This window comes from Podarcis bocagei (genome assembly GCF_964188305.1).
Source record: "Podarcis bocagei genome assembly, chromosome: 14".
NCBI lineage: Eukaryota > Metazoa > Chordata > Lepidosauria > Squamata > Lacertidae > Podarcis > Podarcis bocagei.
Genome location: NC_138139.1, coordinates 11,622,260 through 11,644,127, shown reverse-complemented (window position 1 = coordinate 11,644,127; position 21,868 = coordinate 11,622,260). Strand labels below are relative to the sequence as shown.

Below are 21,868 nucleotides of genomic sequence, written 5' to 3'. Positions count from 1 at the left end.
AGGACTGCTGCTGCACACACACTTGTTGTGTCAATCAAACAATTTATTGGATCAATGTGGACTCCTCCTCCCCCCCCCCCCCATTTACAGAAATCTTAGTCAATTAATCCTATGCAACTTTATTCATCTGTTAAACCTGCACAAATGTGAGTTGACGATTAAAAGTATTGGGGGAAATGACAGGGGGGAACATGTACTCCACCTTGAGCTCTATGGAGGAATGGTGGGATATAAATCTAGTAAATAAATAAATGGTGGAATGGAGTGTTCTGGAAAGGGGTGTGACTTGCTGGCTGGAATGTGAACAGGAACACTGTGCACCGCTGCGTTTTGTTGCAGCAGGTCCCACTTGTTCTAATTAACAAATCACAGATTCCCTCTTGCAATGTTTCATTGGGCTCTTTACTTGAGTTTCTGCAAAAAGAGCTTCTTTCTGTCTTTGTTCGTCTTTCTTGTCAGGAGTGCTCTGATGGTGTTTCCTGCTTGGCAGGGGGTTGGACTCGATGGCCCTTGTGGTCTCTTCCAACTCTATGATTCTATGATTCTATGATTCTTTCTTTCTCTCTTTATATTTCTTAAAGACATATGGTAAGCACTCATCTCTTCTGTGTGTCTTTTAAACATTTTGTGTTTCCCCGAGAGCTGGTACAATTTAAATTTCTGACATCTACCATGGAGGCTACTCCTCTGAAAAGGAAGTTTTACTATTACTATCTATTTTTTAAAAAAATCTCCCTTGCTCAAGCATATAGTTGCAAGTTTGGGAAAAGACTCGCCTTCTAAGGAGCACTGGAGAATTATAATAGACCTCTGCTCAATGGCAGGCATACTCTTGAGCATACAAAAGCCTCTCTTCATCCAAACTATGGGCAGGGTGCCAGAAGTACTCAACTTGGCTTGGTGGCATCTCTCAGCGCCACCCCCCTTCCCGCCTATCACACTCAGAGGAAACTGTCACAGCCATTATACAACTCAAGCAGATCAGTAGCAGAAAGCTCCCGGTTTAGCATAGAGGGTGCTTTTCATGGGATGGAACAAAGAGCTCTAAGATAGCGTTGTCTTTCATGTGGGACTCTCCCATCCCGAGCCCCCAAGAAGTGGGGAAACGACAATGGACCATAAGTATTGTTAAGGCAAGTGGTAAAAGCAAGGCTACGTCATGGAAAAGCCTTGTAAGATTCTGCAGTTCACAAAAACGACATTAGTTGGGCTAATGACACGAAATGCGGCGTATGTGAACTACCCGATGTTCACATGAGGTCTGAGAAAGTGCCAGATTCCAAACTCATCCGATAATAATTGCCACCGAAGCGACAAGTGACACTTTGGCCTTGTTTTCCCTATTAAGAAAGCATATCATTTATTTAGGGGACGCGGGTGGCACTGTGGTCTAAACCACAGAGTCTCTTGGGCTTGCCGATCTGAAGGTCGGCGGTTCAAATCCCTGCAGTGGGGTGAGCTCCCATTGCTCTGTCCCAGCTCCTGCCAACCTAGCAGTTCGAAAGCATGCCAAAAAAAAAGTGCAAGTAGATAAATAGGTACTGCTCTGGCGGGAAGGTAAACGGCGTTTCCGTGCGCTGCTCTGGTTTTGGTGTTCCGTTACGCCAGAAGCGGCTTAGTCATGCTGGCCACATAACCCGGAAAAACTGTCTGTGGACAAACGCCAGCTCTCTCGGCCTGTAAAGCGAGATGAGCGCTGCAACCCCAGAGTCGTCTGCGACTGGACTTAACTGTCAGGGGTCCTTTACCTGTTTTACCTTTATCATTTGGTTATTTCCAATTTGCGGGGGGACCACTGATGCATTTTATTCAGGCTTGTAGTCGACCTGACCTTTTCATTGGCCTGATGAAGTTCTGATCAGCAGTTTGAAAGTTATTAAGGTTTTTCCTCCCCATGTTAAGACCTATGGCAAAATAGGTTGTGCCCTGCTGTCTTGGCAATGGACCACCTAGGTATGCAGAACTCTGTTTCCCATGTGGTGCTTCTGCTTATTCTGGGCACCATTCTCTATCAAAAATGTAATAGGTTCTTCCATGCATTATCCAGTTCTTAGTAATAGATCAGTTCGGGACCAGATCCTTTCCTTTGTGCATCCCTGAATAAGTCTTTCAGGTGTGCCTTCCTGATCATCCTGTGCTTTGATGGCAAATGATATCAAAGGCCGTCCATCTCTGGTCAGACTCTCTCTTGTCCTGCCACCACTATAAACATATTGATTCATGTGCTAAGGTGAGTGATTGCTCAAAACTGAACCTGGTTTGAGAGAGGTAGTAAAAATGATGATCCTGTTTTTGTCCACTATTGTGGATGGTGGTGGTGTGAACTGAAGTTGGCAGTGCTCTGGGTGGATACAGAAGACCTGGCATTTCAGTGGCAGAGGCATTTCTGACTGTTAAGTCGAAGGTGCTGCTTTATTGCTTTGCTACACGAGTTCCAAAATTTCTGTTTCTAACTTGCAATGCTAAGCAAAAGGGGTGGGGGATGATGGCTTGCTTCTTTTTAGAGCATAGTATGAGTACTAAGGGACGTGGGTGGCACTGTGGGTTAAACCACAGAACCTAGGCCTTGCCGATCAGAAGGTCGGCGGTTTGAATCCCCGCGACGGGGTGAGCTCCTGTTGCTCGGTCCCTGCTCCTGCCAACCTAGCAGTTCGAAAGCACGTCAAAGTGCAAGTAGATAAATAGGTACCGCTCCGGCGGGAAGGTAAACGGCGTTTCCGTGCGCTGCTCTGGTTCGCCAGAAGTGGCTTAGTCAAGCTGGCCACATGACCCAGAAGTTGTACGCCGGCTCCCTCGGCCAGTAAAGCAAGATGAGCATCGCAACCCCAGAGTCGGCCACGACTGGACCTAATGGTCAGGGGTCCCTTTACCCTTTACTAAGCTGAAACTATTTATTTTTCTTTTCTTTTTTAAATTTTAATTTTTTATTGGAATTTTATTTACAACATAACACAACCCCCAGCCCCCAATACACATTAAATGTGAACATAACATACAGTGAACATAACATACAACAATACAAACAACCAAATAAAAGACTTCCTTTATCCTGTTTCTGGCCTCCTTATTTACTTCTTATAAACTGTGTCCTTTATGAATAATTATTAAGATTTTTCTAATTATAACTTAAATATCCACAAAGTCTCCTGCAGACATTAATCGAAACAAGTCCAGGTATGTATTTTAGGGCACTGTTTTGTGAAGTATTCTCTGCATTTCCCCCATGCTTTTTGAAACTCTTGTCTAGTGTGATCTCTAATTGCCTCTCTTAATCTAGCCAGTTCAATATATTCTAACAGTTTATCTTGCCATTCCTTTTTTGTTGGCACAGTTTCTTTTTTCCAGTTTTTAGCAGTTAGGATCCTTGCCGCTCCTGTGGCATAGAGGAATATTTTCTGATCTTCTCTTGCTATGCCTGTGTCCGTTATCCCTAGTAAAAAAGCTTCTGTATTTTTCATAAAGTTATACTTAAACATTTTTTAAAAATACACTGTGTTCCAGAAGCTTTTGATTTTTTCACAGGTCCATCAAACATATTTAAGTGTCCCCTCCGTTTTACCACACCTCCTGCATAGATTTGTTTTTCTCTTCTACATTTTAGCTATTTTGGTAGGTGTTAAGTACCATCTATAAAACATCTTGATTAGGTTTTTCCTCAGTACTTCACAGGCTGTAAATTTCCAGTTCTTTCTCCATAGTTCTTCTTCCCATGCTGATAAGTTAATGGTTTTCCCAATATCTAAAGCCCACTTGATCATTAGAAACTGTTTATTTTTCTTTAAGAAACATGCACGTTGAAATGTATGTTTCTTCCCTGTTCCCCTTATGTCAGCTCAGATAGTCAGTAGAGCATGAGACACTTAATCTCAGGCTCATGAGTTTGAGCTCTAGGTTAGGTAAGTTTCCTGCACTGCAGGAGTTGGGACTAGATGACTTGCATGGTCTCCCTTCCAACTCTACAATTCTGATTCCATGAACTTTAATTCAGAGAAAGTGCTGTAAAAGTCATTGCTTTGTAGGTTACAAGGGCAAGGATCCTGTCCCCCCATCCCTGCCACCGAAAAAACCTTTGTTTACACCCCCACCCCAACCCTGGATGAATTGGTGGGAGAATGTGGAAAAGAAATTACTGGCCTCTGGGTGGAGTGTGTGCCCATGATAAGAGTGTCCATAAGGCCGCTCTGGGTAAGAACTGGAATGGGAGTGTCTGCAGTACCTGGGCTGAACAAAGACATTGGATTCTTATCTCACTATACATGACTAAACCATTTCTCACCTTCTCACCCCTTGCCTTTTCCTGTAAGACCTAAGAGTCGTTAAGAGTCGTCAACAGGCTCTCTCAGCTATCTGCCTACCTCCCATTCCCACCACCCTTCTGAGTAACACCCCTCCCCACCTTCTCACTATATAGAAGGATCTGGCAACTTCTGTTTCAGTGTATCTGAAGAAGTGTGCATGCACACGAAAGCTCATACCAAGAACTAACTTAGTTGGTCTTTAAGGTGCTACTGGAAGGAATTTTTTTATTTTGACTATGGCAGACCAACACGGCTACCTATCTACTGCAGTACCCTAGGTGAGACATGGGTGCTTGAAGGTTGGGTCTTGGATCCAAATTACTGGAAATAAGATATAGTACATCATCTGGAGCATGTTGATGTTTTGCATACTACTTTTTAATTTCTGCATCAGGCAATATTTTCTCTCCCATCTAGTTTTAAGCTGTTAAATTGTTTTATTTGTATTGTTTTATACAAACACATGGATTGTGTGTTTTTTACATATTTTGGTTGACGATGTTGTTGCTGCTGCTGCTATTTATTTTGAATTGACCAGGTTACACCAACACCTTCCCAGTGTTGGTGAAGAATGCACCCCCCCTCTAATCAATTTCATGAAACAATTTATTTTAAAAATAACAATACAGGCACTCAAAATTTGCAGACAAAATGTCAGTATTATTATCATTAAGTATATAAATTATGTTATGAATCCGCTTTAGGGGTTTATTTTTAATGGAGCAAGCAAATATTATATTATATTATATTATATTATATTATATTATATTAGGCCTGCAGAAGTGGAATGCCATTCGGTGGAGTGCGAGACCCTTAATGTCAGGGTCGCGGGTTCGAGCCCCACGTTGTGCAAAAGATTCCTGCATCGCAGGGGGTTGGACTAGATGACCCCCGTGGTCCCTTCCAACGCTACAATTCTATTACTCCTTCTTTGGGGGAATCCCAGGTCTGTATGTGCAACGGAAGATAGGGCGGCGGCGCCATCCCCGGGATTCTCCGCTCCCGCTCCATCCCTCGAGCGAGAGGCTTCCGGACTACAGCCCAAATCAATGGCGGACTACGCCTCCCATGATCCCACGCGAGCGCCGCCTCGGAGCCCGTCCTGGGAGGGGCGCGCAGGCGCAGTGGCCGGGCGGAGACTCGGCAGCCGCAGCCTTGTACGTTTCCTCTCCTTCTTCGAAAAGGCTGGGAGAAGTTCGCCGCCTGGCTGGCTGGGTGAGTCCTCCGGAGGCGACGAGGGTGGTCGGGGCGGGAAGGGCGGGGTGGAACTAGCCGGGCCCGGACGAGGCTCTTGCACCTGGAGGGAACTTCTGTCATTTTGGCCGCACTTTGGGAAAAGTTGGGGGGAAAGATTCCTGCCTTGCCGGGGTTGGACTGGATGACCGCGGGGGACCCCTTCCAACTGTATAGGAGAGGCGGAAAGAGGAGGGAGCTAGCTGCCGTTGTGGGAAAGCAGGCGTATCTGCTGCTTCTTCTTCTTCTTCTTATTATTATTCTTATTATTTATTATTATTGATTATTTAAAAGGGTGGTATGCACAAGGACAAAGAGTCAGTTGAAGCTTTCTTTTGTGGGAGCAGTTGCTCTGCAGATCCAGCAACGCGGAGTAGGATCCGGAGTCGCTCCACTTCCACACCCGCTTCAGTTCTTCCCCCGTGCCTCCCTTCCCCACAGCTCTTTTCCACTGCAAACTTGACAAACTCACACCCAGGAAGCTCAACTCCACCCCTTGTCGCATCGTGAATCTTATCCACCCCCCCTTCTCCGTCTGCTCTGCAAGGATTTCCTCTCTCTCTGACTACATGCCGGCTCCCCAACTCAAGGAAACTTCCTTCCTCTCTCTCTCTCTCTCTGAGGGGAAGAAAGGGGGGGAAATGTTTTGCAAGTGGGGTTTGGTGTTCTGTTGGAAGCTTTTGTCTCCCCACCCCACCTTGGGCTTTTCTGCTCAGGACTGCAGCGTGCAGAGCTTAGGGGGGTGTGTGGTTTTTTGTCACCAATATGATTTCCCCATAAAGAGGACAGATGTGTCACTTTCGTTCCGCAGCTGATTAAAAAATGGCCAAGAGTTTAATGGCAGGTGAGAGTGAGCCTTGTTTTGCCATGGTGCCCGCCTCCCCTTGGCTGTGGAACATTTTGTACTACGCCCAACATCTTGGTACAAGCGAGTCCTCTTTTGCTTTTCGGTGTTTCCATTCCTGTTGCATGCAACAAAAGATCGCTCTTTGCTTTACATCTGTTCTAGGTGTGCAGGGTGCGTGGAAAGGGAATCCTTTCTCACTGAGGTCCAGAGTGAGCAACTTTTAATTTAGACTCTGGACTTGCTAACCTTAATGCCCTTCCTGTTTCCCCAGTGCCGGCTGAGGTGGTAATGTAGGAACTAGGAAGTGACTCACACCATATCTTTGAAACACATTCTTTCCCTCGAAGAATTCTGGGCACTGCAGTTCGCAAAGGGCTGCTGGGAACTGCAACTCTGCGAGGGGTAAACTACAGGGCCCAGAATCCTTTAAGGGAAAGCATATGCTCCGATTGTGCTTTAAAGGTACGGTGTCTTCATAGCCTTGTCTTGGAACACCTTGTGCAACTGATGCTCCTATATTTCCACCCTATAATGGTCATTGGGATCCCACCAAATTTTCTGGGCACATCTGTAGGCGTGGATTGACATGCCCATCTGGGGGTGTGAGGTTAAAGACGAGGAGCTGGTCCCTGCCCCTCTCAAAGAAGTACATTATTTATATTTTTACAGTGGTTACCTCGGGTTAAGAACTTAATTCATTCTGGAGGTCTGTTCTTAACCTGAAACTGTTCTTAACCTGAAGCACCACTTTAGCTAACGGGGCCTCCTGCTGCCGCTGTGCCGCCGCACGATTTCTGTTCTCATCCTGAAGCAAAGTTCTTAACCCGAGGTACTATTTCTGGGTTAACGGAGTCTGTAACCTGAAGTGTATGTAACCTGAAGCGCATGTAACCCGAGGTACCACAGTATTTCATTTCCCGTTGGGTGGAGGGCTGTCCTACATGCGTGTCTGATTGGCTTTGTGCTGGTATGCTGTTGAAAATGCTTTCCAGAGAGTAGGGTGCTAGAAATGAAAATAGTACCGATGTTCCATGATAATCTGCGTAAAGAAGGTGGTCTTAAAGGGAAATGTGCCGTGGAAGCCCATCATGTATGCCTCGTTGGCATCAGACCTTTCTCAAGCAGCTCACCAGGCTGAGGAAGGCTAGAGGCTCCTTGCATGAGGCGACTGAAAAATACAGCAAATAAACAATCCAAGCCTATGGCTAACGGGCCTGTGCTTAAATAAAAGACTGGTCTATCATGGTGGCAGTTAAACAAACAAACAAACCAACATCCTAGAATCATAGAATCATAAAATTCTGGAGTTGGAATGGACCTTGTGGGTCATCTAGTCCAACCCCCTGCAATGCAGGAATCTTTTGCCCAAGCCGTGCCTCGAACTCGCAACCCTGAGATTAAGAGTCTCACGCTCTGCTGATGGAGTTGTCATTGGCATCCATTTAGCGGACTAGAAGAGTTCAAAGAATGTCAACAGTGTCTATTGAAGTATTCCCATGCTTGTAAGGTGTTGCTTTCAGAAGTTGGGGTTATATCCAATGCTAGTCCAGACCCCATCCACACTAAACATTTAAAGCAGTATCATGCTACTTGAAACAGTCATGGCTTCCTCTAGTCTTGGGAGCTGTGGTTTGTTATGGGTGATGAGAGCTGCTAGGAGACCCCGATTCTCCTCACAGAGCTGTAACTCTGAGGGGTTTAACAGTCTGTCCCTCTTCCCAGGGAACTCTGGGGATTGTAGCTCCTTGAGGTGAAAAGGAGTCTCCTAACTCTCAGCACCTTTGACAAACTAAATTTGAAGTGCTGTGACACTGTTTCAAGTGTATTGTACAGATGGGACCAAAGTTAATGAACATGACTAACTTCTGTTTAAGCAGATGACTAACTTACGTCCAGGAATTTCACTGGGTGTACTATGAGCAGAGTGGCTGGGGAAACTCAGCCAGATGGGCGGGGTATAAATAATAAATTATTATTATTATTATTATTATTATTATTATTATTATTATTATTATTATTATGAGCAGAACTTGGTTCAATACAACCTCGAGATCTCCTACTTATCCTTTTCTTCTGCTTGTATTATTGTGCTACAGTTTCAAACAAGCCGTTTTACCTTCCATGGGACTTTTTAAAAAGCTGCACAGGTATGTGTCCCGTCCCCCCAGGTATCTTGACTCAGGAATGCTCACCTGATGTGGTGTGCCTAATAAAATGTTAGGTGTGCGCCGTCACTCTTATTAATGCAAAGCAGTTCCGGTGCTGAGTGGCGTAGCTGAGTAGAAACAGGAAATAAGAGCATTCGAAAGGTATGTTTGGCTTCTAGAAATGGTACTTTGAATGGCAGGGCTCCCTCCTGTCTCTAGGCTCTGTTTGCTATGTAAATGTGTACATACTCGAAATGTTTCCATAATGCTTGGGGAATCTCCTAGACCAGTTTGTTTGCTTTGGCCTCCGGGATATAAAGTTCAGCAGTGGGACGGTTGTGGAAACAACCAGAGCGATTGTCTTGCTTCTTTTAAAGATAAACAAACAGTGGGAAGAGAACGGGGTGGCAGGCAAAGCACCCCAACCTTAGTCCTCGTGATGCTGGATGTGTCCGTCACGAGACTTTTTTTGAGTGGAGCGTTCTTGGGAAATCTTATAGCAAAAGCAGATGTGAGGAGTTGCGAGCTGATTCCCAAAGGGGACAAGTTGTCGCTGCTGGAGGAAAGGGAAGAGGGGAAAATTGGTTCAGGCCAAAATACAAATTAAAAAATAAATAAATCTGGCTTGGGATACCTAGAATCGCTGAGTTGAGAGGGAACCATGATCAACCAGAAATATCAGTTAGGCTTACACTCTCCCCCAATCTACTGATAGCTCAGCCCACACCACAGATGTGGCACCTCAAGTTCAGAGACCAAATGTTGCCCTCAAGCCCTTTCAGCCTGACCCCCATGACCAGGGGTTGGCAACCTAAGGCCCGTGGGCCACAAGCGGCCCACAGGGGTCGTTTAACTGGCCCATGGACCTCACTGCCTGCTCGGTTGGCTCCTGTGCACCGGGCTAAGCAGGCTCGGAGCAAAGCGGGGACCGCCTTCCGCGACACTGGCCGGCTTCCCATTGGCTGCAGGAAGCTCCCGCAGCCAATAGGAAGCTGCACATGCATCCTCCGTGCCGGAAGGAGCGCAGGAAATAGCGTTTGCGCATGCGTGCGCGCACACTCCGGCCCACCGCGGCATCTGCGGGACCGTGAACCGGCCCAAGCCACAAAAACTTTTCCGTTCCCTGTTCGTGACTCTCCATGGACCTGTCACGCACCTGTTTGCACACTCAGCAAATGTTTTCCCTCTCGCTGGAATGCATCTCTGAACCCTGATAATACTTCACTTTATTTTATTATTGAAGTTTCCACAGTACAATTAGAAAGAACAAACCAATCTACAAAAAAATAAAGAAAATAAACCATGGAAAGAAGAAATGGAAAAAGAAACTACAAAATCCTCTTTCACCCCTATATCTTAACTTTCATCCCCTACATAGGAAGGAGGAGGAGTTTGAGAACCCCGTGTGAGAGCTCGTCCCTCTCTTGTCACAGTCTCCCACCCTTTGAGATCTTCCCTTACCCGCCTCTCACACGGGGTCCTCAAACTCCTCCTCCTTCATCTGTATACAGTTCTTACCAAAATACGAGAGAGACAACAACAACAACAAACAACTACCAAGGGAAAGGAAAATAGAGGGGAAAAGGTAGGACGTCCAGCTAGAGCCATCTGTCAGTTGTGTATGCAATATTTCTTCCAAATCGTCAAATGTTCTATCTAGGTTATTTGATTGTTCCTTCCTTTGCTGGAAGTTGTTTTTTCAGCCTTCTACCCAGTACAGTGGTACCTCGGGTTACAGACGCTTCAGGTTACAGACTCCTTTAGGCCAGAAATAGTGCTTCAGGTTAAGAACTTTGCTTGAGGATAAGAACAGAAATCGGGCTCCGGCAGCGCGGCAGCAGCAGGACACACCATTAGCTAAAGTGGTGCTTCAGGTTAAGAATAGTTTCAGGTTAAGAACGGACCTCCGGAACGAATTAAGTACTTAACTTGAGGTACCACTGTACTGTCCAGTTCATTTACGAAAGTGTAAAGAAGATTCTCCAGTTACTGTCTTCACCATTATAAAACATTCCCTCTTTATTCTTTTATCTCCTTCTCCAAAAGAAAAGCTGGGGTTTTTAAAATCTGTGTTGGTATATTAACACATAGTAGTTCAGTCGCTTTATGAGCTTCGTTTGCGTCTCAGTCCATTTCCTGTGTCATTTCCATCCGAATATCAGTTCTGTACCTGATAATGCCTTCTGATGGGTGGCTGTGCATAGAAACCAGCCAGCTCTACCAAGATAAAATATCTTCCTTCACCCACTTTTGCCCGAGCCCCCAACCACCACTGGCAGGCGTCCGCCAGAAGAGAACATGGCCCCCAGGTTGAAAAGCGTTCCCCATTCCTAGCCTGCGCAAACCAAAACTGAGCAGAGAACAATTGCACCACAACAGGATTGGGCCATCTCTGGGCCTCCCAATGTTGTCGGGCTACAACTTTTGACGGCCCAGCCAGCGTAGACCAGCTTCTTGGACCTGGGGAGGGGCAGGGGAGGGTACAAAATATGTCCGTGTCTGGAATAGAGAGTCGTGAAAGAATGCTGGCAGACTGTGGTTGGAGAGAGGAAATGGAAAATCACTGTGGGTGGGTGGGAAGATGCAATGGAGTGTCCTGGGAAGGGGATTGCTGGCTGGCTGAAAGATTGAATAGGAGAACGTTTTTGCTGAATCCATAAGGCAGATTTTTATGGCACAACTGGAGCAGGGATGTTCGAACTGGTTTCCCGGCTGTTGAAGAGTTAACGCTGCTGCCAATGTGAGGGTTTTCTGGTGAGAAGGTTGGAAATGGTCTCCCTTAAGCAGCTGGAACCTTTTCAAGCCTGTGATTGATGGTGGAAAACTGATAAACTTTGCCTACAAAAGACCCTCCCTTCTCCTGTTGAGGTTCATCCAGAGGCTGATTGGAATAAGAGGCGGACCAAAAATAAGGACCATGTTTTAAGGCTTCTTAGTTCCAAACCAGCTCTTGTTTATTTGCTCTGATGTCATTTTCTATTTTAAAACTTCAGCAATGGGGCTTTGTTTCGCAAAGATCCTCAGTAAATTTGGAAGCCCTGCCTGCCTTCTAAAGAGAAAACAATAAGGACTCTGTAACTTTGCAGGTCACTCGTCTCCAGTAACCTCTTTGTAGCCTTGTTAGTGCCTGAGGTCAAGGGGTCCTGAGTGCATGTATTTTGCATGCCTCTACTAAAACATTTATTTAGGTCTTAATTCAGGACAAATAGCAGCAGTTCCGTTGCTGCGGGTAGATAGCTCCAAGGTTTTCAGGCAGGGGACCGAGAAATTGCTGCCAGTCCAAGTTCACTCTACATGAGTTAGATGGACTAATGACTCAGGCCTGGTATATGACAAATATGTTTATCTAAAGCAAGTTTCTATCCCTCATCGTTGCAGAGGAAAAACTTGAATATGCTATGCATACAGGCCGCCGTTTGAATCCCTGGTATCTTCAGCTTTTGGATGAAAATCCACAGGTGAATCACATGCTTTTCACGCCAGGGGCCCTAGGTTCGAATCCTGCCATACTTGGTCATTATTATTAGCATTTTCATTGATGCATTGCTTCCCATAGTGTTTTAACAATGAAGTCACTGATGCTAAAAGCACATAAAAAAAAAAAATCAAGTCTGGTACAGACAGTACTGTAGGATTTGGAAAGATCACAGAACTGCTTCCTGGGAAAGTGTAGTTTACTAAGGCTGCTGAGAGTTGTTAGGTCACCTCTTTCCCTATCACAGAGGTACAATTTCTAGAGTGGTTTAACAGTCAGTCCCTTTCTTGCTAAATGTAGGTCCCTGGATTCTTGGGGGTGGGGAAGCCATGAGTATTTTTTATATATATAAATATTTTTATTGGTTTTTGTCATACAAAATTATAAAACATACCACACAATTTATCACAAATACAATCTTATCGGACTTCCATCAGCACCTCTGATAATCCTCCATCTTAATCACTTCTTATGCATTTCCTAACTTAATATTGCCTTTACATCTCTTAACATATCATCTCTCCTTTTCCATTTTTTACAATATTTCTAATATTAGCCCTCACAGAACTTCTTGTAAACCTACAAACGTAGTCTGATCGTCACAAATACTTTTCAAATAATCCATAAATTTACTCCAGTCTTCGGTAAATTTCTGGTCCCACCGGTTTCGGATCCTTCCTGTTAGTTTGTCAAGTTCTGCATAGTCCATTAATTTCATCCTCCATTCTTCCATCGTTGGTAGTTCTTCTTGCTTCCATTTTTGGGCCAATGGGGAAGCCATGACTAATACAGTGGTACCTTGGGTTAAGTACTTAATTCGTTCCGGAGGTCCGTTCTTAACCCGAAGCACCACTTTAGCTAATGCGGCCTCCTGCTGCTGCCGCGCTGCTGGAGCACGATTTCTGTTCTCATCCTGAAGCAAAGTTCTTAACCTGAAGCACTATTTCTGGGTTAGTGGAGTCTGTAACCTGAAGCATATGTAACCCGAGGTACCACTGTACTGCCTATAGTACAGAGGAGCCCTAAGTTCCTGTAAGAGAACATTGTAAGCAAAGCATCACCTGATCAGGGGTTTTTTGGGGGGTGGGGGTGCTGTTGGCTGCATCTCAGTGTGACATGCATCCTGAACCAGTCTAGCATTTGCAGTGTGTTCAAGCTGCTCAAAATGGGCATCTCATAGGATGGGGGATGCTGACAGACGAGGCGCATTAAGGAGCAAAAATGGTAGCAGCACTAATGGCCAGATCACATTGTAGCGCAAGAGATGCTGTTATTCCACCTGTTTCCAGATATAAAAAAACACACAATGGGGACCATGACTCACTTGGGGACATTTAGTGATTCTTTGGAATAGAATGATGCAGGTGTAAGATTGTGATGGAGCTCAGTAACAAACTAGATCTCCCTGTGACAGTCTGGCTTATAAACAGCCAGCTGTACCAGTGCTTGATAAGAGAAAATAAGGAGGCCTTTGTGCCAACCTTCCTTTAAAAAAAATAAAATGTCGGCTGTTTGTCTCTAGTCCCCAGCACTCGTATTGGAAAAAGGTTCCCTTCTCCTCCCAGAGTATTGTGGTCTGGTCTGATTATAAACAGATTTGCACTACGCTGGGAGAAGGAACAAAAACAGAGCCTAGTGTTGACTTGGCAAATGGATAGGCGGCTTGGCAGCCAGCAGTTCTGTGGTCATTAGCTGCAAGAAGCCATTTCCCTTTTAAGATGCTGGCTCGCATTGGAATGGGGGTTTGGGAGGTGGGGAGAGGCCCTTCCTCTGATGGGAGCAGGAACTTTTGTTTGCTTTCTAAGCTTTTCTCCCCCACCCCACCCAAAAAATACAACAGGGATGTTGCAATGGCAGCAGTACCACAGTGTTGCAACGCTCATGGAGAACCACCGTGGCCCAGTGGTTAGTGCATCTGCTTTGCATGCAGAAAGCCCCAGAAATCTGGAGGCAACTGCTATCTGTCAGTCTAGACCAGGGGTCAGCAAACTTTTTCAGCAGGGGGCTGGTCCACTGTCCCTCAGACCTTGGGGGGGGGGGGGGAATGAACAAATTCCTATGACCCACAAATAACCCAGAGATGCATTTTAAATAAAAGGGCACATTCTACTCATGTAAAAACATGCTCAGACCTTATGGGAGAAGGCGGATTATTATTATTATTATTATTATTATTATTATTATTATTATTATTATTACACTCTCCATCCTTCACGAGGCGCACCATTCCAGACTAACCTGGCCCAATTCAAGCCCATTTCCAATACAGAATAGAATTTCCATTCCTCCCACAATATCTTATTATATTTCTCTCCTTTGCATCCAGGGGGCTCTGGGTGGTTTGGGGGATTTCCCCCGCTCCCACTGTTATCCTTACAACAATCCTGTGAGGTAGGTCGGTTAGGCTGGGTAAAAGTCACCATGCAAACGGGTGCCTTGCAGTGCAGCATCCTGGAGAGGGAGACAAAGTAAGGTGGCGTGGGCCTCAGTGGCGATGTTTAAGTGTATAACCCAGTCTCCACAGCCGCAAAGTTTTAAGAAGATGGTGGGAAGGAATACAGGGAGATCAAAAGAAATAATTCCGAGTCTCACTGATCTGAAAAAGATACTGCATGTTCCTAAGAGAGGAATCACGTGGACTTTAGACCTGTCGTTCATCTCAGAATCTCCACTGGGTGGAAAGAGGCGATACCTAGCGAACATGGAAGGTGATGGAAATGTAAAGCAGGGATGGGGGACCTGTGGCCCTGTAGATAATGTTTGTCTACAGTTCCCTTTAGCCCCGGGCATCATGGCCCAGTGGTAAAGGATGATGGGAGTCGTAGCCTCAGCAGTATCTGCAGGGTGCCTTGTTGGCTACCCCTGGGTTGAGGCATCTCCAAAGGCAGTAAAGGATTGAGGTTAAATCCTGACAAGACAGAAGTACTGTTTTGGGGGGACAGGAGGCGGGTGGGTGTGAAGGACTCCCTGGTCCTGAATGGGGTAACTGTGCCCCTGAAGGACCAGGTGCGCAGCCTGGGAGTCATTTTGGACTCACAGCTGTCCATGGAGGTGCAGGTCAATTCTGTGTCCAGGGCAGCTGTTTATCAGCTCCATCTGGTGCGCAGGCTGAGACCCTACCTGCCTGAGGACTGTCTTGCCAGAGTGGTGCATGCTCTGGTTATCTCCCACTTGGACTACTGCAATGCGCTCTACGTGGGGCTACCTTTGAAGGTGACTCAGAAACTGCAATTAATCCAGAGTGCGGCAGCTAGATTGGTGACTGGGAGTGGCCGCCGAGACCATATAACACCGGTCCTGAGAGATCTGCATTGGCTCCCAGTACGTTTCTGAGCACAATTCAAAGTGTTGGTGCTGACCTTTAAAGCCCTAAATGGCCTCGGTCCAGTATACCTGAAGGAGCGTCTCCACCCCCATCGTTCAGCTCGGACACTGAGGTCCAGCTCCGAGGGCCTTCTGGCGGTTCCCTCGCTGTGAGAAGTGAGGTTACAGGGAACCAGGCAGAGGGCCTTCCTGGTAGTGGTGCCCACGCTGTGGAACGCCCTCCCATCAGATGTCAAGGCAATAAGCAACAATTTTACTTTAAAAAGACAACTAAAGGTGGCCCTGGTTAGGGAAGTTTTTAATGTCTGATGCTGTATTGTTTTTAATGTTCGGTTGGAAGCCGCCCAGAGTGGCTGGGGTAAATAAATTATTATTATTATTATTATTATTATTATTATTATTATTATTATTATTATTATCAGCTGCTGAAGTGACTCTGCCCAACCACACTGGCCATTGGTTCTCCCTAACAGGAAATGCTGTAACAGCTTCCTGTTCAGGCTAGGGTGTTGCCTGAGCAATTATCACTTTGCTTTGACTGGCCATGCTCACAGCTGTTTCTCCCTGCCTAGACCTCTGCTTCCTACTCAACAGCTGTCTCTGTTTCAGACCTGTTTGTATGCCAGCGGCACTCAAATTCTTGTTTGTATACCTGACACCTTATTTAGAGAGCTGCCGACTTTCACTTTGTATAGAAGTTGGACGCAGCAGTGTTTTATTTTTGCTGCTAATGGAAAAATAGCAGGATGTGAGTAAGCACATGTCTGTAACATAGATGTTAGGTTAATGCTGATCGTTGGCTTACGTTCTTAACTGGTCCTTGACTTGCAAGCAGATGTCACAATCTTGATATTTCCTGCCCCCTTCCCAAAATATACAGAATTTACCGGCAACCGACGCAGTTTTTGATATTTACTTTATGTATGGTACGTTGATATGAAATCTTATGTTTTTGGAGCAAGCGAATGAAAGCTCCAACATTTGATCCCTGGAGTCAAAGAGAACATGGCCCAGTGGGTGACATATTGCCAAGATCAAATAGTTAGGCACTTCCTTTAAAGTAAACAATGACGTTCAAAGAAATCTGTAAGCCGAGCTCTAATGGAATCGAGTAAGAAAGCATCTTTGGACTTGAGTGAGCAGGGATGTAAGGGAAACTGTGTAATCAAATAAGAGCAAAGTGATAAAATGATGAAATCCTCCCAGATTCACATTCGGGCAATGTCTTCATTAGGCCAATCAAAATGCCACAGAATGATTTGCAAGCTTTTGAGTTCTCCAGGACTCTTAATCAAGAGTAATTAAAACGGGTGGAGTTAGAGCAATGGAGTCTTGCCCGTAGCACTATTAAGTGCTGTGCAAGTTTCAGGTGTTGTACCCAAACTAAGTCCTACTTGGAGTAGACCCACTGAAATGAATGGGTCTTAGTTGTGTCCACTCATTTCAGTGGGTCTGTTCTGAGCAGGACTAGCATTGGGGACAAGCACCGTTAGCTGTTACCCAGATTCATCTCCATCCTTAGGTTAAATGCACAGGTTCTTTTGTAGGTGAAAAGCAGGAATAAAAAGAAGGTAGGCAGCTTTTAATGAAGCTGGAGGTTATTTACAGCAGGTGTGTTGAGTTTTGTTTTGTTTTGTTTTAAAAAAAGTCAAGTGAAGTCAAATTGGGTAACCTATCTATGGTGGTGGTGAGCTTTTGGCCTACCAGATGTTGCAACAGCACCATCAAGCATGACCAATGGCCAGGAAGGATGGGAGTTGTTGTTCAGCAGCGCCTGGCGGGCCAGAGATTCCCCACATCCTGAAACAAATGGAAGGAATATGCTTTCCGAATGAAGTCTCCTTGTCTGGTGGCTTAAGATCCCCTTCCTTTAGTTTAGGATCCTGTTTCTGAATGGCTTGAATTCTGCATTCTCCAAGTCACCCCAAAATCAAAGGGATCCATCTTGGCAGATAAGGGAAACTATGATAAAGCGTGCTTGCTCTTGATAGCTGAATTGACTCTTTGGGTTGCAAAGGAAAACAGTGGAAGGGAAAGAGAAGTGGCATGCAAGAAACCACTCCTTGTTTCAGCTGCAGCGAGAAAAGGGTTGTCGTAGAAAAAGATGTGCAACCTGGTGCAGAAAAGAATAAGTGTGTTTATTTCAAATAGGCAACACATTTTATGAAAAAGTTCTTGAGGGCCATAAAAAGAGCATGGCTGTATTGTCTACTACTGAGCTGAGGAACATCCCCCCAGATGTGTTTTGGAGACCACATCTAACCCCAAGTTCTCAGCCGTCCATCCTTGTCATAAGGCAGACATGGAGAACCAGTTATCCTACGAGTGCTGTTGGGACTCGGATTCCCATCAGCCACAGCCAGCAAGGCATGTGATCAGGCAGGATGGGAGAAGTAGACCGGCAGCATTGGGAGGCCCATAGATCTCCCCACCTCTCCCTATAAAGGTTTCTAGGATCATAGAAGTGTAGAATGGGAAGGGGCGTCCAGAGTCATCTAGTCCAAGCTCCTGCCATGCAGAAATCCTTTGCCCAGTGTGGCCCATGATCCTGAGATTAAGATGCTCTAGCGACTTAGCTGTCTCTGGGGAGTAGTTCATCTCTTCCCTCCCTTGGTTAGCAGTAGAAACTGGTCCTTTTGGACAAAGGGGGGCACTGCCCCACCAACCTCCCTTTGCCCCCAGCCAGCTGCCACCTGCCTGCCATCTTACAGCCAACCTGCCGCCCTCCAAATGTTGGTCTACAACCTCCATCATCCTGGGTATTGGCCATGCTGGCTGCAGCTGATGGCAGTTGAAGTCCAAAACATACAGGAGTTGGGAGAGGCTGATAGTACCAGTAGCTAGCACTGGGATGCAAGCGACTCAGCGGGGGAAATGTTTTGCTGTTTTTGCTGACTCGTGCACCTGTGCTTATGTGTGATCCGCTTTGAATGCAGCCAAGGTTTCCTTTGTGCGCCTTCCAGATTCAGACTGTGAAGGTGACCTTGAGCGGGAACAAAATTAATAAATGGCTTCACAAAGTTTCTGTATGCGCAGCTGACTCCAAGGTCCTGGGATTTGTAACTAGTGTTTGAAGAGTAGATAAATTATCTCCTCCCTGTTTTTGCCTAGTATAGCGTCTCTGGAGTTTCCATTGTTGTTTTAACAATGAAAGTTGTGTATTCAGTTAAGCCAAAGGTTTTCTTCTTCTTCTTCTTAAATGCAGCAGTATGATATGGTAGGGGAAAGGGGTTTGTGCATTTTCTGGGCAATGCATGCCCAGCAATGCAGATAGGCGCTAGATTTTAAACAGAAATCTGAGATGCGACCTGACCTAAACTTGGACAGCAGATCTCAAACTTTACCCTTAAGCTTCCTTAGGGTCATTTCTCACTTGACCTTCTGCACTTGAGAGTATGGATGTCTGAATACAAAATGCATGAGCCTCTCAAGCGAAATGTGCACTTCTTGCTGGCGTTTTATCAATACACATATACTACTTTTCCTTGTATATCATCCTGTTCAAATAAACTTACTGCAAAGCAGGATGAACGTAACATCAGTTTGTTGAGTTTTGCATTTATTAGATTTTTAAAAAATAACTTGCTCTTCCTCCCAAAGGATCATTGGATGGCAAAGAACAGTCAGTAAAGCAAACAGATCCTAAACAACATGTGAAAAGACTTACAAATGGGCACATTTAAATACATGTCTTTAAAGTGTGTGGATTTAAAATATTACGACATCGTAGTTGGGAAGGGATTGGACACCCCCACCTTCTTAATCCCTGGGACAAGTGTCAATAGAATAAGAATAATAACCATCATAACAATAACGTTGCTGATGAAAACTATTACTCTTTATTTCCCCCCAGTTCTGATTTGAAATTAAAGGGCAAAAGGCAGGAGGCGAGAGAGGAGGCAGAGGTGTAGATTTAAAATAAAATGTAATATGCTGTAAGAGAGCTGTGTTTGGGGTCTCCCCTGGCACTTTCAAGCAGCATTAATAGCAGGTGCATTGATGTGCAGAAGGTGGTGGGAGGGCGCGCGCATGCACACCAGGCTATGGAGGTCCTGATTCTCCCCCTGCCCTGGGCCTTGTTTTGCTGCTTGAAGCTGCCCCTCTCAAGCTTCTGTTTGCACCACGAAGCAGAAAGTGCAGATATCAAGCCTGAACCAGCATCTTTCAGGTTCACAGCTTGGGGGGTGTAGAGAGGTTTCAGCTAGGACAGTGATGTACAAAGAAAGGTCTAATTGCCTCTCCTAGTGCTGCAGTCCAGATCTAACTTCGGAGGAGGGTACATGGCAGTACAGTGGTGCCTCGCAAGACGAAAAGAATCCGTTCTGTGATTCTCTTCGTCTAGCGGTTTTTTTGTCTTGCGAAGCAAGCCCATTGAAGGATTAGCGGATTAGCGCTATTAGCGGCTTTTAGCGGCTTATCTGCTGATCGGATCAGCTGATAAGCAGCTTAGAAAAGGGGGGGAGGAAAAAAAACCAGCAGGAACTCGCAAGACATTGTCGTCTTGCGAAGCAAGCCCATAGGAAATTCGTTTTGCGAAGCACCTCCAAAACGGAAAATTCTTTTGTCTAGCGGGTTTTCCGTCTTGCGAGGCATTCGTCTTGCGGGGCGCCACTGTAATTCATCTTTTTAAATAATGATGATGATGCGGAGGTCTAAACAGGTCTTCAGCATCACCTCCTGTAAAGTTGTTGATTGACTCTGAATTTCCTTGTTCAGGTTGTCCTCCCCAGCGGAATGTAGGACCTGAGGAGGTTGATATTTGGGTGGTGCGGCGGCACATTTTTCGGTGCTTGGGTCTCAAGCCATTTAGGACTTTGCATGCTAGCACTAACACCTGAATTTGCCCCTGTATCTCACTGGCAGCCAGTGCAGCAGCAGCAGCAATAACAACAACAACAACAACAACAACAACAATAATAATAGGTATTAGTAACAGCAATACATGAGGGACGCGGGTGGCGCTGTGGGTTAAACCACAGAGCCTAGGACTTGCCGATCAGAAGGTCGGTAGTTCGAATCCTCACAATGGGGTGAGCTCCCGTTGCTCTGTCCCAGCTCCTGCCAACCTAGCAGTTTGAAAGCACGTCAAAGTGCAAGTAGATAAATAGGTACCGCTCTGGCAGGAAGGTAAATGGTGTTTCCGTGTGCTGCTCTGGTTTGCCAGAAGCAGCTTAGTCATGCTGGCTACATGACCCGGAATCTGTATGCCGGCTCCCTCAGCCAATAAAGCGAGATGAGCACCGCAACCCCAGAGTCGGTCACAACTGGACCTAATGGTCAGGGGTCCCTTTACCTAACAGCAATACAGGCAATGCTCTTTTTGCCCAGGGGTTATGTTCCGGACTCCCTCGCTCATTGGCATAAGAGTGCGCATAAGCCTGCCCGGTTCTGTGCCTGCCACGCCCCCGTTCTGCCCTGTTCCGCCCTTTTTCCTAATGTATTTATGACGTTTGGGGGCTACTTCTGGGTTAAGCTCATGTGCGCCATTTGGATGTGCCTAAATTGCTCGTTGCCTGTAGTTTATATTCTGCCATTGCAGTTGGAACGGCTGCTCTGCACTATCCTAACTCTCTTGAACTGCCTTCTGTTTGCACACACCGCTACACAGCAAAGTGCCCTTGTTGATGAGTTCTTTGTCCCTCTTTCCACAGTTCCTGTTAAAAATAAAACCCAGGTTGCCAGCCTTGCTGTACACTTGACAAAGCTGCTTGCCCCCTCGCAAGCTGAAGTGATGGCTCTCCCCTTCCGAAAAGACTTGGACAAATACAAGGACCTCGATGAGGATGAAATCCTGGGCAAGTTATCGGAAGAGGAGTTGAAACAACTGGAAATGGTCCTGGATGATCTGGATCCAGAGGTGTGTTTTGGGTCAGCGGGACGATTCCCTCTGTTTAAAAAAGTGCTTATCCTGCTTTCTCTTGTACAGTGGTGCCTCGCAAGACGAAAAGAATCTGTTCTGTGATTCTCTTCGTCTAGCAGTTTTTTCGTCTTGCGAAGCAAGCCCATTGAAGGATTAGCGCTATTAGCGGCTTTTAGAGGCTTTTAGCGGCTTATCTGCTGATCGGATCAGCTGATAAGCGGCTTAGCGGCTTAGAAAAAGGGGGGAGGGGGAAAAACCCGCAGGAACTTGCAAGACATTGTCGTCTTGCGAAGCAAGCCCATAGGAGATTCGTTTTTCGAAGCACCTCCAAAACGGAAAACTCTATCGTCTAGCGAGTTTTCCGTCTTGTGAGGCATTCGTCTTGCGGGGCACCACTGTACAAACATTCAGGGTAGCTAATGCTGCAAGAGAGTGCAAAAAACAGTGGCTTGACACCACAAGAAGCCTGAATGGAATGAGTCCATGTGTTAGTGCTGTTGCACGAACTGCAAGTCCCAATAATAATAATAATAATAATAATAATAATAATAATAATAATAATAATGATTTATCATTTATACCCCGCCCATCTGGCTGGGTTTCCCCAGCTACTCTGGGCGGCTTCCAACAAAACACTAAAATACAATAACCTATTAAACATTAAAAACTTCCCTAAGCAGGGCT

The 21,868-nt window shown here is 45.7% G+C and overlaps 1 protein-coding gene and 1 long non-coding RNA gene across 2 annotated transcripts in view; one reads left to right on the top strand and one right to left on the bottom strand.

Annotated features, from left to right (window-relative positions):
- Window positions 1–8,504: 8,504 nt before the first annotated feature.
- The window catches only part of LOC308573279 (tropomodulin-3), a 45,002-nt gene continuing 31,638 nt past the window's right edge, over window positions 8,505–21,868 (top strand). The window contains exons 1-2 of the mRNA XM_081170085.1: window positions 8,505–8,525; window positions 20,976–21,181. Of these exons, the coding sequence (XP_081026211.1) occupies window positions 21,056–21,181 (126 nt within the window). The 5' untranslated portion in view covers window positions 8,505–8,525; window positions 20,976–21,055. The remainder of the gene's footprint in view (window positions 8,526–20,975; window positions 21,182–21,868) is intronic.
- Window positions 19,145–19,607, bottom strand: LOC308573311. The gene is made up of 2 exons (XR_014002023.1): window positions 19,480–19,607; window positions 19,145–19,268 (listed from the first exon to the last, which is right to left on the bottom strand). It is a non-coding gene; the product is annotated as an uncharacterized lncRNA (long non-coding RNA).